Below are 18,608 nucleotides of genomic sequence, written 5' to 3' on the forward strand. Positions count from 1 at the left end.
TGTGCGGTAGGAATGAAAGTTTCTGTTCAATTCTGTCAATAGGGGTGCAGTAAGATTGTCAATAAGAAAGGAACACTTACTGAGCTTCTCTTCCTTGTGGTGAACATTTAAGCCATGTTTTAAATGATAATTAAACCTTTGCTTTAGAGGCCACTGGAAAATGAGAAAACTAGAGGCCTTTCTGCAGATTTTTTCCATTCTGAAGTTCAACTGTCTTTATTTTGAGAGCTCTGATAACAGGTCACAATGGACTCCTTAAAACTTGATGCTCTCATATTAGAAGAGAAGGACAAAGGAGATGGCAGCCGGAGGAAAGAATCAACATTAGTACAACAGAGGCTTGCTTGTAGTAAATATTTAGTAGGTAATTATTGAATTCAATGAAAACCGGGTACCTAGTTTGTGCTGTGTGGAATTTTGGTGACAGTACGAGTAAAAATCTTACCTCCTAGCTCAGGGTTACTCTACATTGTTTTTAATTCGATGTCAGTTTAGTTTGAGGCTTTCCAAGTCTCTTAAAACGTTTCAATTACATACTCTCCTTTTTTCTTATCACTAATCTGAAGTAGCTTTTAGAAATGTAACTAATAATAGTGTGTCTTTTTTTGTGTGGTTTGATGACTATCTTTCACTGGGAGGGTTTTTATCTTTAGAAACTGGTTTGTCTGCCCCTGGCTACTGTGCATCGTGCTTCTGTTGGGGCGTGGGGAGGAAGAGTTTCAAGTGTGTTTCCTCTCCTTGGACCTAAATCCTGGGAATGGGGCCTCCCCTTTCCCCTGCGGAGGAGCAGTCATTTATTACTATGGCATTAAACATTTTTAACAGAAGAGTGAATATATCTTTATTATGTTATTTTGGAAGTTGCTTGTGGCCGGTTATTTTTTCAATTAGCTAGCATTCTAATTGAGGCCAATGTTTTGATGTCCTGTGTGCAACCTTTTTCTCTTGCTGTAGTCATAGCAGTGTTCATCTTGGCTATCTGTTCGTCCTGAGTCACATTTAGCCAGTTAAGAGGACTAAGGAGTCCTTGCTTTTAAATTTTTCTAGTTTTCACTTCTGTTGCGTTTACAGGTGTACCTTACTTGGCAAAATTGACTTCTGTACATTGGATTTCCTTTTATCATCTCACTTTCCGATTCATAAAGTTGGAGATGTCAATCAAGTGTTTTTATCTGCAGATATAATTAATTTACATAATGTAAATTTACATAAAGTAAAAATAACTTTCTAACACTATTAATATGCACACTATATTTTTCTATTATAAAGGAGTTGAGACTTGGTTTTTGGTTTTTTTTCAAGTCACTTAGTTGTCTTAAAAAGCTTAATTAGTACAACTGGAAAGTTAGAAGTCTTGCTTTCTCTTGTTTAATTCACCTAGTAACTCAAGCCAGAGATTAGCTGTGTAGACTCCATTTCTAGGTGGTGAGTTTTCTCCAGGTTTTGGAAATAAACAGATGGTAAGACAAGAGGTACAAACACAGGCAATTTTCAACTGAAATTGACAATTTTCAATTGAAATAAGTTTGGAAGAAAAATGACTCCAAATGATTATAAAATTCATATCCTAAAGTTAAAACTTTGAAATTCTTTCTTAAGTACTTTCCAAGTTGAAGTTAATTGATAATCAAGATAAGTCTAACCACTCTTGGCTGACAATACAAGAGAAGACCGACTCTGGAGTTCAGATTTTGAAAGGGATCTGAGTGGTACTGTTTACCAAGCAAAGTGGGATTGTCATGTTTCGCATGCCCAGGCTCAGTCATGGGGGACAGAGGGACTGAGCAGGAAGAAATTCTGTCAGCGTTTTTCAGAAAGATGAAAGAATTGTCTAGAGTATGTAGATAATGAGGTGTCTACATAGAACGTTTAATAAATATGCACTATTTTAGGCTTATTACCTATCTACGAGCCTGCATTTCACTTTCCATCTTTTTAGGATACAATTCATTAGAACATAAAAGGTCTCAAAAAATTCTGTGACTTAAGTGGTTTTAAGGTTTCAAGCTCAGTGAGGCATGACTTCAATCTCAGTAGTTTTCTGTTAAGCACAGTTAAGAGAAAGTAAGGCTTAATGTTGAAACATACTTGTTAGTTGCTTTTACCATAACATTGACTAATGACCAATAAAGTTTTTCGTTTGTTGATTGAATGCTTTAGTATCTACAGGTCATGGTCTACTAAGTGGTTTCTGCAGTTTTGCGATCCAGGACAAGAGGATGTCCTGTTTCAAAGATGGGTGTGGGGGGGGTGGGACCGGGCGGAAGCTAATTTGAAAGTTTTGATCATGTCCCACAGTGAAGTGGAGGCCACTCCTGTGTATTTGGACAAGGCTGGCAAAATGGCTCTGTCCTTTTAAAGACCAGAGAGAGAAAACCTTCACGTTGTATGTTTTACTACTTGAGGGAATACTGTTGTTTTGAACTTCCGAGATGACAACAGCCCTTCAGAGCCTCCATAGATGGCTTGGTTTTGAGCTGTGAGTCCATGAAATCTATTGAGTATCAGTCAAGTTTGCCATCAAGCTGTGCTGGGGAGGCTCTGCCTCCAGCTGTCTGTCATCTTGCATAAAATGAATTAACCTCCAAGCTTCAGCTTTCTCATCTGCAAAGGGGGCATAAATAATGTCTGTCTGTTGTGTAAAATGCTTACCTCAGTTCCTGATGTAGTACATTCCCGAATGATGCCACTGTGAGGAAGACAGTCGTGCTGGGGACCTGCTGGGGCGCACTGGCAGGGATCACATAGCTGCAGTGGCCTAGAAGCCAACAGCACGAGGCTAGCATGAGGAACTGTCTCGGGTCAACACTCAATTTACTCCAGCATGTCTGTCTTGCTGCAGGTCAGGGTCTGTAAGGAAGGTTCCAGTTGACTACCATCTGATCCTGAAGGCTAGGGGAGCGTGTGCACTGACTGCGTGAATGGCTTCACTTGTTCACTTGGCTTGTAGAAAAGCGAGTGCGATCTTAGGTATATTATTCGTGAAACCTCCTTGAATTGAGTTCCAGGAAGGCAGTGGTCCCTCTCAGAGCACATCTGAAGGGTTTTGTTGACTTCGAAAAAAAAATTCACTGAAGTGTAATGTCCCGAAGTGGTTTTGTCCATTTTTGAGAAGTACCTTGTGAGGAGCATGTTAGGTGTGGAGAAGGGAAGACTTGGGGGGAGGGGGAGGCGCAGGAAGCCGTGTTCAAAAATTTGAAGGGTTGTTTTCTCTTTTAAAGGCAGACTTGAGACAGGTCAAGGTGGATGACGAACTTTCAAACAGTCAGGACTCTGACCTGAAGAGACGGAGCAGCAGCCGGGGGCCAGCAGTGCGGTGTGTTGGGGAGCAGAGGTGCACCCTCAGAACTTTTGGTTTGTTCCCGCCTCTGCCACTTGGCAGCAGCGAGCCTCAGGTGGTGTCGTTTGTACCAGGGATGACACAGCCCTGCCTCTCGCACAGGGTTTTCAGACGAATTTGTAGTGGATCGCAAAGCACTTTAACAGCCATGGCTGCTACATAACATTAGATGTCATTATTTTAAACATGTGGGGTTGAGAGTTAACACAGGTAACCCCAAAGGTCTCTCCTAAACTTGAAATTCCACAATTCTACAATCTAGAATCCTTTATGGGAGGACTGTGGGTGGTTTCAAGGTAATTTGACAGATTACAGCTGTTCCTTCACACTTACCATTTTTTCTTTCTTCTGTTAGAAAGATACAATAGGAAATGATTATTCATGATACCAAATTATTCGTTGCTTTATGAGAAGTTTTTTTGCAACTCCCTTTAAATAGGAGCCTCATTTTAGTTTAAGTATATTTGCAACTTAATTCAATAGCAGTTTAAAACTAAAACTATTATGTCTTGAAGAGTCAATCAGAAATAGTTTAAGCACCTCTAAAATTATGGTGTAAATTAGTGGAAAAATAGCAAAAAAGCATCGTAGAAAGCAAGAAACATCTTTTTTTTAAAAACCTCAAGTTTGTGTACATGTATATCTATATCTATCTGTAAGACAACCCAAATTGTTCTGTGTAAAGATTGAAATTTTACTTACATGCCATTTGTAGGTCCACGTTCATCCTCCTACTTAAGAAGCTCCTGAGCTGAAGTGAATTCCAGTTTCCGGCCTGCCTGCTTGCCTTGACCTCTTGGTCCTTTAGAGTTGTGACACATCAGGATCTCCTTTGATAGATTGGAGTGATGGGTGCTAGTTAGCCGCTTCAACTGGTGTAAGTTAGTATGGCTTGACCCTGCTGCGAGGCCCTGCTCGTCAGCAGAGAAAGAGCGCCTGTCTGATGCACGCTATAGTTTCCGTTAACCTGGTGCCATGCGACGCAGGCTGTGTATGCCTTTCCGGTTCTGCAGGAGAGAGACATCAGCACAGTTACTACTTTGCAGTTGGGGAGTGCTTTCATTTTCCTGAGCCATCATCCCGTAACTTGTATTTTAATTCGGAACGTAGTAATCCGATATCAGTGGCCTGCAAAGTATTTTCGGGAGATTTTCTTCCTACACAAAGATCGGGCAGCCTCTCACACTCCCTTCAAGTGCGTTCTGCAGCTGGGTGCCTGAGGTGGGAGGAAGCCACGGGGCCATTCTCTCCTTTAGTCAACTCAGCTATAAAGTGCGATACATTGAAAAGCAGGTGCTGGGTTTGAGCTAAGGTTTCCTGGATAAATTGCCAAATAAGTATAATCAAAAATGTTCATTCTAGTTGGATTTAGTTGAAAGTAACTGAAGAAAAATACAAATATACATTGTTTCCACTCAGACTTTTTGGAAAAAAAAATACTCACGCAGCTGAATTCCATCTCAGTCTGTTCAGTATGTGTGAACTACGTAAAAATGGGTCGACCGTCCATCCAGCACCTTCTCTGACCGCCACCCCCATCATCAGCCAAGGTCCCTACGTGCACTTAATCTTATTTCTCCTGACCTGTTTGTCCCACCACCGAGATGATATGTAGAAGAATCACTGGATTGGTCTGAAGTGGTGGTTGATTACAGATGCCACTTGCATATTAGTCAGCAATTTAGATAATTGAGTATGCATTTATTTTACTGTCTTCTAAAGCTCATTTTATCTATTAGGTAAAGAAGTTGTTGGTGGACTTGCTAAATAGTTTGTGGTGTTTTAAAGAGCATTTAAAATCCACATTTTGAGGATTCTGTAGATTTTTAAACTCTCTTGATTAAGAAAAGTAGCTGTGTGTGAAACTCCTGGCGCACTGCTCCATCTTACAGATGCCCCTTTGAACAGCTATAACTATTATTGTTCGTAGAATCGTTTGTCTGTCAGTCCTCTGTTGCTTTTCTACATATTTTCTTTAAAAAAATTTTTTTTTAATTGGGGAATATTGGGGAACAGTGTGTTTCTCCAGGGCCCATCAGCTCCAATCTAGTTGTGGAGGGTGCAGCTCAGCTCCAAGTCCAGTCGCTGTTTTCAATCTTAGTTGCAGGGGGCGCAGCCCACTATCCCATGTGGGAATTGAACCGGCAACCTTGTTGTTAAGAGCTTGTGCTCTAACCAACTGAGCCATCTGGCCACTCTCTACGTACTTTCTTTTGTCTTAAGTATTGTATAAATCCTTTTTATTCTCTCCACATAATTCAATAAAAATTTGTAAATTATACCTGATTTCAATCTAAACTTTGGGAGAACTTTTATTTAGCATTGTACCTTCAGGCTAGTATTTGAGATTGCACTTGAGTGTGTGTGTGTGTGCACATACTTAATTTAGCACATCTTTATATTTTTCTAATATACATGTTTGAAATAAATGCTGAAGATAAATATCTGGTCTTTGTAGGAACTTGGTGAATTTCTAACAGGGAGCTTTTCCCACTGAGAGCCCTATGGGTGTACAGGATGTCTACTTGACTTGTTTGTTGAAACTTGGAATCTAGCCCCAGATACAGCTGAAATCACAATGAAAATCATTCATTGTGTGTAACGGATTTTTGAATCGTAAATGAAAAGGGTAGGTAGTTATTTCAATTCAAATCCATAATGTAGGGCAGGGGTGTCCAAACTTTTTTCAACGTTTTTCACCAAAGGCCATATGCGGTAAAATACACACACAGCCGGGCCACTCACTCGAGGTGAAGTACGTATTGCCTCACCTGGTTTACTTAAGTAAACTAAACATATTTTGGGAATTTGCTGCGGGCCAATAAAAAATGGATTGCGGGCTGCAGTTGGCCCACGGGCCGCAGTTTTGACACCCCTGATGTAGGGGAACTCTGTTAGCTGAAAAAGGCCGAAGGAGGTTGAATTTAGGAAACCATTCTTACTGGATTCTCCCACCTTCTCAAACTGAGTCTTAAAATTTAGTCATCCTTCTTGCCCCTCCCTGGATTTGAGGCCTTCTGGTTTCTTGCCTTCTGGACTTGAGGAACTCTCCTTGCCGAGTCTTGCTTCCCCACCTCCTCATCCCTGAGACCAGGCCTTCTCTCCTTTGCTCGGCTCCTGCATGTCTCCTGCAGCCGCTAGCATGGTCCCCGGGCATGGTCCCAGGCGTGGACCAGAGAGCTTGTTTCAGCGAGTCTCCTGCGCTTACAGCCTGCCTGTGTGCCGGATGCAATACAGGATTTCAGGTTGGAAGCTGTGGGCTTCTGGCCAAGTCACAGCTAAGCCCCCTGATGCAGCTGCCATCACCGGGAGCCTCTGCGGGTGTGGCGGCGGGACTGTGTCTGACCAGCGAGAGCAGCACACAGATAGATGCCTGTGCCCCGGTCATGGTGCCCACAGGGCTTCCAGCCACGTGTTGGCTGTCGCTCTTCCCGTTCCGTGGAATACACTTACCCCTGCTTTGTTGTTTTCTGACAGACCAGAAATGGCTGCTGAGAAGAGGGAAGGCTTTCGGAGGGCCGCCTCAGAGTCACTGGGCACCTAACACACAGCAGGTCTGGCCCCCAGAGCCGCAGGGAGAGCCAGGCGAGCCCATCCCCGGAGGCGGGTTTCTGCAGGCGACACACACTTGGGAGAGTGATCAGAACCCTTCTTTCCACACTATGGCTAGTTTTCGTTACTTTTAGGTCAAGTTCAGTGGCCCTCCCCAAAGGTGCCCCGGGAGACACGGAAGGGCCTGAGATGCAGAGAAGAGCCACTGGTGCCTCCTGTCCCACTGTCTCATCTGGTTGTGGAATGTTCTGGTCCTTGCGTATATGTTAGACCTTACAGGACTTGTGGGTGGTTGAAGTACCAGATTGGGAGGTACTGGGAGACCTCATTCAAGTCTGTGGTCTGCCGTGGACTCCAGTGAAACTCTGGGCGCAGGACTGTGAATTTTCCATGGAACAAAATGAAGGAGTTAGGTGACCTTTCTCTGAAGTTTCTTTGAGCCCTAACATGTCCAAGGAAATGAGCCTTTTAAAGCAAAACGTGGAGAAAGAATACAGGTGTATCGGTTTCTGTGCCCAGAGGATAATTTTTGATACATATATGTATCCTTAACTTTTACCTCTGTAGTAGAGGGGAATAAACATTTTAGTATACACAATAAAACCTGTGTAATTGGAAAGAAGTTCTAGAGTAAAATTTGCTTCTATTATAGTTTCTGTAGGTGAAGAGAAACAGTTTCTTCCAGAGACTACAAAGAAGATTTTGTTTCATTTGAGAGCCTCCAAATGCTAATATTTGTTACACGTTTTTTTCTTTTTTTGGAAGGAAACTTCAGGATATAGCACCTGTGAGGTAAGTTCTTAGCATCTTAAGGCTAAGCCACTGTGGTGGCACCTTTTATTACTTGATTTTGTTCTTTGGAAATGTAATGTGAATTTCTCTTTGTCCTTTCTTCCTCTTCTCTGTAGTCAGAAAATGGGTAAGAAGAGTCGAGTAAAAACGCAAAAATCAGGCACTGGTGCTACAGCAAGTGTGTCACCGAAGGAAACCTTGAACCTGGCTAGTGAGTTGCTGCAGAGTAAGTCGCGCTCTCGGCCTTCCCATGGGGGACGTGCCTTTTGGCTCCTGTGTCCTCAGTGCTGCGAGGGACAGTCACCTGTGTGGTGAGGCGTGAAGTGAGCCTGTGAGCTGGGCAAGTTAGGGAACCTCTTCCACTGCGGCGTGCTCATCCGCGCGTGGAGCTTCCGTGCCACTGTCGGTGCCGCGTGACTGAATGAGGCCTGTATTTGATACTGAATGTAAAGCGCCCATAGCGCAGGCGCCACAGCAGGGGCTTCCCTGGGCACCGGGGGACACGGACAGGCTCATCCACTTGTTAGCAATGTGGCCTCGGAAATTACTTCCCCGCTCTGAGTCTCAGTGTTCATATCCGTAAATAAAGACCATCTCGGGAGTGTCACGAGGGCCACGTGAGCTACGACACGTGAAGGTGTGTTCTGGGATGTCGAGCCCAAGGAGAGCAGACCTGGAAGCAAGGGCACCCGTACTAGGTTGGCTCACCTTTATCATTAGTGGTTCAGTAAGAGTTGTCCAGTTTTTACCTGCTGAAGTTAGGCGTTCTTGGTTCAAGGAAATGAAATCTTTTGCTTTGGAAAGGTAGTATAAACTGGAACTTTTTTTGACTGCTGCTGTGTATGTTTTAAATTTAGCTGTAGTCACTCTATTAACTACTAACTACACTAGTCTCATTGATGTTTGGATTCTGTGAGTCTAAGCCCCAATACAAGTGTAGCTTTCTCTCCTGACAAGCAGGCAGCAGCGAGTCCGGGTCACTCCCCCCCTTGAGTATCCCACGGCCCCTGGACCCTCATCTCCCCCTCCTGCAAGAGCGCTGTGGGTCCCCACAGAGCCCTGATGCACTGACCGCTTACCACCTGCCTCGCCACTAGACTAGGCAGCTTTAGGACAGGCTCATGTTCGTGTATTCCAGGGCCTCAGTCAGTGTTTGTTGATGGAAGAATGAAGTAAGACTGGTCAGCCTTAATGTTACAGTTCTGAGTCAGCGTCTACCTGGTCATTACTGATTACATACCACGTAGACTCCGTTCCTTGGACAGCAGAGCGGGCCGAGAGGTTTAGCGGAGCGTGGGAAGGGCTCTCTAAACTGGTAGCTGTTTCAAAGGGAAGAGCTGCTGCAGGCCGGTGCCCCGTGTGCAGCCTCCCAAATGCCAAGTCGCAGGTGTTGCCTGCGGTCCTGGCCTACCGCAGAATCCCCGCTGCTTCCTTAGCACTGACCGTGCTGTCTCTTTTTGTGACTCCCCCAGAGGGCTTAATATAGTGCCTTACACATGGATGTGGATGTTTGTTGACTAATTGTCCTCATATCCAAATTGACGATTCCCTTAGAGAGCCATCGTTACAGGTTTAACTAGAAAGAAACATTGACTTTCAATGTTCCCATTTCTTACCATCTGCAAGAGTTTTCAGGGCAGTGTTTTGCAGGTTAGCATAGCTTTTTAGGTTTTCCTGTTTGCACGTATGATCTGCGGATGGTGTATCAGAGCAGCAGGAATGAAGTAGATACAAGCTGGGTGTTAACACCAGGTACTGGGGCAGCAGAGGAGCACTTGGCATTTGAATAGTTTCGGAGGGTTTACAGCTTGAAAAGTATAGCTGACTTACACTTCTCACGTTTCTCATCATGGCTGTAGTATCTTTGTCCTTTAAACCAACGGCAACAGCAAAACCCAAATCCTCTTTCTTCTGAAGACTAACAGGTTAAGCTGAAAGAAATGTGTGCGTGGCTTTTATGTTACAGAATGCAGTAGTCCTGCCCCTGGTCCGGGAAAGGAATGGGAAGAATATGTGCAGATCCGGTCTCTGGTCGAGAAAATACGAAAAAAACAGAAAGGTACATTTTCTAGAATGCTAATCCTAGTTTAAGAAAATCATGTCGAAACTTGTCATAAGTCAGAAAGGTTTTGGGAGTAGTCACGCTCTCGGTGTCTTTCATGCCTCCGCAAGGTTGGGGAAGGGGCCGCTAGGCTGGGAGAGATTGCCCTGGGCACCTCTCGGGAGCCCTCCCGTTGCTGAGAGGCTGCCTGCTTTGCAAGGGGTAACCGTGTTGAACTCTGTGGAGGGGAAATGCTTGTTTCTGGGGGCTAACATGATATGCCTTTTCTTTATCTTTATTTTAGGAAATAGTTGTTTAAATCTCTTTTTCCATACTGTGCTCCCTTTAGGGTTGAGGTCAGTCCTTAGTGCTGGGTGTGGTCAACACACAAGGATTTACTGATTGCTTAATGTTTTCGCCGAGGTTTACAATGAACTGAAACATATTTTGATTAAATAAGAGATGTACTTTATTTCGGAGCTGTGTTTTACGGGTGTATTCAGTAGATGTCCGAATGATTCTCGGCCACGCTGGCAAGGGGCCACGTGTCAGCTGAAAAGCCTGTTCAGTGTACCTATTGTTTTTGTTCTGTAATGCGCAGAAAGCGAGGATACTAGTCCTTCAGGGCCACAAGGAAGGTGCAGGGAAAACATAATAAGGAGCCTGTGCTTAAAAGGAGGAGGAAACCTTCTTAGACTCCTGTTTATGTATTGTCAGGAAAGTGAGTCAGAGGAGGGTTTGTTTTTTATTTGCTCCCTGAAGTAGTGGCTTTATTGCTTTTCCACAAACATCTACAGACATGTAGTAGCCTTCGGTTAGATGGTCTCAAGCCCCAGATGGTGACAGGCTCCTTTATGATGTGTTTATTGGCACTAAATGGAGACTGCTAATCCTGCCTCATCGAAAATGGGGCTGAAAAGTTTTGTGTATCCTCAGTGTCTCCTGAGTACAGATTGTTGACTACATCTTATGCTAAAGTTAGAGATCTCGCTCGTTCTCAGTAAGTGAAGTGCAAGTTCTGTCTTTCCCGTTACTCGTTAGGAGATGTGCTGCGGCTAGCTGGTGATTCGTTTTGGTTTTTTTCAAGATTGGAGTGTTACTGGTATTTCCTATGTCAGTTACGCTCTGTGCTTTATTTCTTGGGAGTTGTGTGAATGATACATGTCCTAAAAGCAGCTCTTATTTCCTGAAACTTGGATCGATACAGGTCTGTCTGTTACTTTCGATGGAAAAAGAGAAGATTACTTTCCTGACCTAATGAAATGGGCATCTGAAAATGGAGCTTCTGTCGAGGGTTTTGAAATGGTTAGCTTCAAAGAAGAAGGCTTTGGCTTGAGAGCAACAAGAGATATCAAGGTGAGTGTATAACCTATTGGTCTGGTCGGTCTGTGTGTCTGGACTGGGGTGTCGAGGAGCAGGCACAGGACGTGGAGACAGATGCCTTGGGCTTGTGCGCCTGTCGGCAGGGAGGCAGCGTGCCACCAGCGCTCCCTCTCCCGCCCGGCAGCCTCCTGGTAGAGCCCGTTGTTCCGGGCAGCCCCTCCCAGCTCGTCCTCCTCGGGAGCTGTGCTGGGGGCCGGCGCTTCCCATTTCTGGGCCTCTGTTAGGTGATGACAGAAGCACCTCACAGGAGTCTGAGATTTAAATACAGACAGGATGTGGGCTCAGGTGGTTTGCAGGGGGCGCACCCAGGGCCTGCGGTGGACGGGATGTGGGGTGGGGTGGGCTGGAGGCCGGGCAGCTTGACTATGCTACCACTCTCTTGGGTGGAGGCACCCCTACTTAGAGGCAAACCAAGGAAAGGAAGAAAATACACATATGCTGAAGGACAAATGCTTTTTCTCCACTCCGGTCCTTCCTTCAAGATGGAGGGAGCAGCGGCCCTCTCTCAGCCTCTCACTGTGCCTCTCCTAGAAAGAAGGCGGAATTAATCTGTTTGATGATCTGGGGAAGAAGGACTGGGGTTGGCCTCTTTCTTGGTGGGAGCTGGCTTGCCCATGTGCGTGCATTCGTTGCGCTGTGTCCTCTGTACCCTCTGAGTTTTCCAGGGGCCCGGGTCACACATGGGAGGCCTGTGGGCTCCAGTGCTGCCTGTAACCAGGTGGGAGAGTCTAATTCTGGGGTTCAGTAGGTGGTATTCCGGGTGACCATCTGTTGTCATCTTGTATCTCTCTGAGTTGCTTCAGAACCTGGGTGGAGGAAATGGAGTTACTTAGTAGGTCCTCTTAGACTTCAGCAATGTTTTCGGCCAGGTTGTAGGTGTACTGACAAACCATACACTGGTTTTATTAGATAACCTCTTAATATCCAGTCTGTCAGCAGTACCCTTGCTTGTTCTTATGCCTGGCTTGCAAAGAAATCCAGGGTCTCTTCCTGGGGACAAGACACACAGAAACAATTCAGATAGTAGATAGACGTTGGGAAAAGGCCAGAGGAAACGAGCGGTCACACGTTCTGCCCTTGCATCAGCTGGGGGGCGTCAGCAGCGTGCACACTGCCCCAGCCGTCCCAGCGGGGGGGCGGGGGTGTCTGCACTGCGTGCACGGGCTTTTTTAAGCTTTATTAACGATTGCTGATATGTCAGAAATCACACATATTTAATACGTATATTTGATGAGTTTAAACATGATACACCCGTGATACCATCGCCACAATCAAGGTACTAGAAGCAGTATAAATACACATACAGAACACACTGAGAAAAAGCCTCTCCTATTGCCAAAATAGGAAATAACACTTTGGGGAAAGAAAATGAGTAAACCGAAGTCTGTCTTAGGGGCTTGTGCTTTTGCTGGGAACTGTTTTTAAAGACAAGTGTGGAGAGGAAGGACTGTTTCCCCTAGCTTCCAACGCGCAGGAGCAGGCGGAGCAGCTGACATGTCGGAGTAGAGTTCTGTTGAAGGTAGAAATTATGTTCTGTTTTTTAGCACTTAAAAATGTAAGTGCAGCAGAGAATAAATAAACACCTTTGTGCTCCACCCCAAGTTATAGTTTGCTTCACATTACAGTTGAAAGTTCCCTTTTAGATTCTCTCTCAGTATGTATAGTTTTTCTATTGTAAACAGGATTTTAAACCAGCTTCCACTCGCTTAACCACATCATAAGTGCTTACATTTAAAATATATTTGGTAATTAAAATGAAGTACTTACCTGCAGCCGTAGTTGTGTTCACGTGTCGTGGGCTTTCCGACCATAGACACTATTGGATCGAAGACTGTTAATATGTTTTGATGATTCTACTGTTTTCTTGTTTTTTTTTTCCTTCTAGGCAGAAGAGTTATTTTTATGGGTTCCACGGAAAATTGCTAATGATGTTTGAATCTGCTAAAAACTCAGTTTTGGGTGAGAATAATTTCTGACTGTTCAAAGCCAAGTGAAATGACAGAAACACATAAAATGTCATTTTGTGGTGCTAAGGACCATATTTGGTGGTTTTCTCAACTAGTGAAATATTCCCCTAAATCCACATTAAGTTGTTTTCCATGCTTGTCATCTGACATAGTAGAAGAGTGTCCAAACAAAGGTGCATGTTACTTTAAGTGTTACAAGACTTTTCGGGTATTTCTATAACTTTAATATATATTTCGAATGCACACTTTTGAAAGATGTTGGTGGAACTTACACTGTTAACTTCTGGGTTGCTTCAGGGCCCTTGTATTCTCAAGGACCGAATTCTTCAAGCCATGGGAATATCACACTGGCCTTTCATCTGCTGTGTGAGCGCGCCGATCCTAACTCTTTCTGGCAGCCCTACATTCAGACCCTCCCCAGCGAGTACGATACCCCTCTCTACTTTGGGGAGGACGAAGTTCGGTACCTTCAGTCCACACAAGCCATTCACGATGTCTTCAGCCAGTATAAGAACACGGCTCGGCAGTACGCCTACTTCTACAAAGTCATTTCAGGTGAGCCGCTGGTCCTTGTAACGGTCTGTCTGACAGGGCGAGGAGAGAAAGGAAATTGATTACATAGGTGTTCCACTTGACGTCTTAGAAAGGACGCTTAAACATTTTGCTTTTCGCACGACAATGTGTTTTAGTCCATTGTTTCCATTTTCACAGCAATATCACTGAAATATGGTTTGACTATATCGATTTCATCAGTGTCCGTGTTAATATAAGCAGCACGTGTTCCTAAATTACGAAAGTCACTAAGTTTTTCTGAAAACAAAGTACAATGAAAATTTAAAAGCCATAAAATGTATCTAATACAAAAAAGTGCTTTGTGTATAAATTTTCCAAGAAACTGAAGATCTGTTTGTGGGTTCTTCATACATATTAGCAGTAAAATGTTGACAATTAATTCACTAATTATAATGCTGATTTGTTTTTTAAAGTATACTGTATATTAGTCCATTTTAATTTGTTCTAAGTAGAAGTGTCGTATACAAATCTCTCTAAGGTTGTGAACGAGGCCTCGGAGCCCGTGGCCGATAGTAGCACAACTTCCTGTGAAAACGAGGGCATCGTGGCTGAAGCCACCTTGGCCAGTCAGGGTGGTGGCAGTTGAGAGGGCGGGCTCTGGGGCCGGCCTGCTGGGTTTGAGTCCCTGCGGCTCCTTGTGGAGCACTGTCCTTTTGGGCAATCTCTGTGCTTTCATTCCCGTGTCTGTAAAATGGGATAACGCAGCATCTGACACGCAGGGCTGCTGAGCGGACGAAATGAGTTGACCTACGTGAGACCATCTGTACAGTAGGTCTCGTTATAGAAATGCTCGGTTTATGTTCCTGTTTTGGGTTTCGACCCTTCAGGCCCTGTTGTTTGCTTGTTTTGTTTTTTGTTGTTTTCAGTCGCTTCTCCCCCGTCCCTGCAGTACCTTATGTTAGCATTTCTTCACCTTTTCTTGTAAGAAACTCCTAGTGGCCGAGGATAGGGGAGACTGTTCCTGCAAGACTAGGGACTAAACCCAAAGTGATCCACCACAAGCTCAGAATGGCTTCCAAGTCTCATGTTTTTGTTGCTGTTGTTGTTGGTTTTTGGTCTCATGTTTATAAATCTTAAAAATTCATGCAAATGTTTATGTTTGCTCTAGTTTTAAAATCTTGTTAAATGACATTCTGTCAAGTCTGATTGGCATTGTAGGTAAACGGCCCCATCTCCTGTGACCCCACATGCCACTGGGTACACTGGGGAACCCCCATTTTAGTGGGAACAGCTCAGCTGTGACCCGACCGTGGTCAGTGTGGGTGTGGTCCGTGACAGAGAAAATGGGACCGTCACCTAACAGTAGTAGAAACAGGTGACAGAAGGGAATCATTACCAACTGAAAATACATCATAATGAGCTTTCGTAGAAAAGTTCTTAATTAGTGATTTAGTTTCACCATGAGATGTGCTGTGTGACAACTAGGAAGGTGTGTGCTGTGGAGTCGAAGACTCATGCATGAGGTCTCATGACAAAGAAACACGGATTTAAGCAAAACTTCTCTTTCGGAACATCATATTCTGAGTCTAGCTGCTTTTCTGCTTTGCGAATGTTCACGTTGCTTCCAGAAGTTTCAGTACCAACTCTGAGTAAACTTGAGTGTTTGCATCGTACTGCTGCCTTTTATCAGAGCCGTGTTTTCTCCCCGCGGTACCACACGATGTATCGATCGTGCTTTTCCAGGATCCGACGGGCCTCTGCTCTGTTAGGAGGTCACTGATAACTGCATCAGTGCGTTATCACTCGGCGGGAGAGAGAGGCTATTACGTCAGTTCATATGTAACATTTTCATTACAGTGACCTGCCCCCAGTTTGATTTTTTTTTTTAATTTATTTTGCATTGTGGCTCTTAATCTTTTTCAGGGTCAGGGGAACCATTTTCCCAGAGAAATAAAAGCAAGTGTGTCCTATATCACAAACACTCTCATACCATTTGAGGGGAGCAGGGCCAAATTCCAGAACTCAGTTCGCTGTTTTTAGTTGTGACTTCCTATTTAAAATCATCTTCCCAGGGTCTGCACCAAGCTATGCATCTGAACTGAAACCCATTATTCTTGTGAGCTGACGGCTGGCTTGAGGGTCTCTTGGCTACTGTCTCCTGGAGCACCAGTGGTGTGACAGCAAGCGTGATTCAGGTCCCTGTGTCTGGTGGTTATCCCAAGTGCATGCAAGTGTCAGGGTCCATCCAGCCTCACAGCTTACTTTTTATCAGGCTTTAGGATTTTTATTCTAAGAGGAAAGTAGCACTAGTACTGATTTTCGGTAATTATAAATTCCTTTCGGTAGATTTTACTGCATTGCATTTTTTATTTTAATGTTTCTCTTTCTCTCGCTCTGGTTGTCGTTGCCTAAAAGCTAGAAAAATGATTTCCTGTGTTCTTTCCTCCCAGCATGTTTCCTTGGTAAAGGACCTTTTAGTGAGGCTACTTGTTTGTTCAAATTACTTTCTGTCTTTAACTTGCTTTTCCAAGTTCGTTTAAAACAGTTTTTTTGAGCCTCTGCTGGTCTTCATGGACTTGGGCTGTACGGTCGTCTATGTTTTTCATTGTATTTACACTGTATCCTTCTTGAGACAGTCAACATACAGTATGTCCTTTAGGTGTTCAGCAGATGATCATATGTCACCAGAAGCCTCAAATGCAAGGAATTTGGAGAACATCCCCCCAGGTCCTGGAATAACACCCTTTGGTTCAGCGTCAGTTCATTATGTCGATGAGAGGCTGGAGGAACTTCCTCCTGTTAATATGAATTAGCCTACAGTAAAATTGGTTTTGTCATATGTTGTTTCGCTCAAAGTCACAGAACCCGTCGATCATGTTACCTGAGGACTTTCTGGACCTTGTGTTAAGATACAACACCTGCTGGTGAAACTTCATGCTGCAGCTTAATGGTTGCATGTCAACACCCCAACTCTGGAAGCTAAATTTAGGAACGTGGCTCAGCCAAATGCTGGGAAAGGCTTGTGTGGATTGACAACCCTAAGTGGTGGTAAAACTTCTGTCAATTTGTGAAAAGGAAAGAAACCAGGGAAGAAGAGAGCATTAATGGTGGAAGGCAGTGTAATGACATTTAAAACTGTCTCAGATTTTTAAACCTATAAAAATACTCTCAGCAGATCAGGGCATTCCACAGTTCAGCTCCAAGGTAGATGTTTTGCCTGGAAATAGGTGGCCAGTTTTGTTTAGAAATCAGTGGAAAAGTAGGATGTGGATTAACCCATTTTTGAAGTAGTGTAATTGTGTGAAAGTGAAGTAAATTACTTCAGATTTGATTTGATTTAACATAGGTGAATGATAGTCCAAATATTTCTCACCCATGTCAATGAAAAAGAATTTTACAGACCCTGTGAGTCAGCTGTTTCATTGGTAATCCCATGTAATGGACCAGGCACTGCGGTCGGAGCTGCCACCTGGCCTACGGTTAAGAGTTGTCTGAGGGACATGCACAGTTTCCTGTGTTGTTGAGCTTGAGCACGATGCTCTTTGAAGTAAATGCAAGTATCCAGGGGTTAACAGAACAGAGAGGCATATCTATAAAATTACCATTTTTTTCCATTGATGTCATAATTTAAGTGATTTGTCCCCTTCTTTTTTACGTTTCCTCTTTGGGGTCCATGAAACAGTTGGAGAGGTGCAGGGAAATGTATGGAGGTGGAGAAACTCATTTGGGCCGTGAACTTATTTCAAGGCACGCATCCATTGCCGCAAGCTCCCACATTTCCTGCCTTACGCTTCAGGACGGAGTAAGGCAGTCATGTTGGCTGTCTTCCTTGAACAGGCAACTTCTCCTGCCTAGCCAGAAGATTCAAGCAGCCATATTCACAACTTGCTGAAAACAGGGCCGCCAAGAGCCAGAGGAAGATGTCACTTTTGGTTCTTGGCATCTTGTGGCAGTTGTGGCTGAATACAAACAGTTGCTTCTCCCATTTTTCGTGTTCTTGTGACAGAGCCACACAAGGGTAGCACAAGATGTGACTTGCCAGAGATTCGATTTAGCCTGTGTTTTCCTAACACATCCACACATAGAAACCTACACAAGGCCTTCAGAAACAAGCATCAGATTAGGGCATTAGGGCATTTGCGTACTTTACACATCCTGCCACCCTTAAACTCTCGGGCACTGTGTGTCAGCATCTGAAGCGTCAGCAGACATGTGTGGGTGCCACTGTCAGGGAGCACACATAGATGCAAGTGTGACGTCCTCTGGTGGCAGAGGTGCTACCCCGCGCTTCCCAGTGTGTGCACGGCTTGTACTCCATGTCGTCCCTCCCATGGGGCTCTGGAGCCAGCCCTCCCGCTCTGCTAGCCCTTCCCCTCTACCTAGAACCTGTGTTGAGTCTGCCTTCTAAGGAAAACCAGCCACCACCTCCTCCTGACCTTGGACTTGCCATCTTTTTGTTTTTAGTTCATTGTGTCCTGTTGATTGTTTATGAATTTAACTAATATTTATTGAGTGTCTTTCAAGTGTGGGGTACCACACCTGGGGATAGAGACTGGTATCTCTAGGGATGCAGAGATTTGTTTTTTGATTTTGAAATAATTTTTTTTTTTTTTTTAAGGAGTAACAGTTTTGTGAAATTATTTTTTTATTTTTTTATTAGTTTCAGGTGTACAAAACAATGTCATAGTTAGACATGATCATTTCTATCCCTCACACAGTGATAACTCCCCTCCCCCAATTGACATACTTCTTTAGACTTACGAAAGAGTTGCAAACATAGTACAAAGTTGAGAACGTGGCTGTGGACACTGCTTGCTAGATACCATTCTCCTGACCTCACTCCCACTTACATATTTCCCTGGAGGCAAATGTGTTCCATATGTGACATTTTTGTTCTCAGCCGACTTCATGTCAGTGTCACGTCCACTGACTGAGGGGTGAGGGGTACGAATAGCTACAGAAGTGAAGAGGGAAGGGACAGAGTCAGAGGTGATGGTGAGCGTGAGAGACGGCCAATAGA

General features: G+C 44.2%; 1 protein-coding gene across 8 annotated transcripts in view; it reads left to right on the top strand.

Moving 5' to 3' along the window:
• SETD3 (SET domain containing 3, actin histidine methyltransferase) overlaps window positions 1–18,608 on the top strand; it is a 60,623-nt gene that overhangs the window by 1,831 nt on the left and 40,184 nt on the right. The window contains exons 2-9 of one of the 8 annotated variants that reach the window (XM_033108184.1): window positions 3,222–3,334; window positions 4,056–4,217; window positions 7,658–7,684; window positions 7,801–7,910; window positions 9,651–9,743; window positions 10,933–11,081; window positions 12,994–13,067; window positions 13,373–13,626. In XM_033108184.1, coding sequence (XP_032964075.1) covers window positions 13,034–13,067; window positions 13,373–13,626 — 288 coding nt within the window. In that variant the 5' untranslated portion in view covers window positions 3,222–3,334; window positions 4,056–4,217; window positions 7,658–7,684; ... (2 more) ...; window positions 10,933–11,081; window positions 12,994–13,033. Of the gene's footprint in view, window positions 1–3,221; window positions 3,396–4,055; window positions 4,218–5,503; window positions 5,970–7,657; window positions 7,685–7,800; window positions 7,911–9,650; window positions 9,744–10,932; window positions 11,082–12,993; window positions 13,068–13,372; window positions 13,627–18,608 lie in introns of those variants that run through there. The other 7 variants (XM_033108185.1, XM_033108183.1, XM_033108182.1 and 4 more) reach the window with 7 other exon arrangements.

The sequence above is a fragment of the Rhinolophus ferrumequinum genome, chromosome 6 (assembly GCF_004115265.2).
Source record: "Rhinolophus ferrumequinum isolate MPI-CBG mRhiFer1 chromosome 6, mRhiFer1_v1.p, whole genome shotgun sequence".
In the NCBI taxonomy this organism is placed as follows: Eukaryota; Metazoa; Chordata; class Mammalia; order Chiroptera; family Rhinolophidae; genus Rhinolophus; species Rhinolophus ferrumequinum.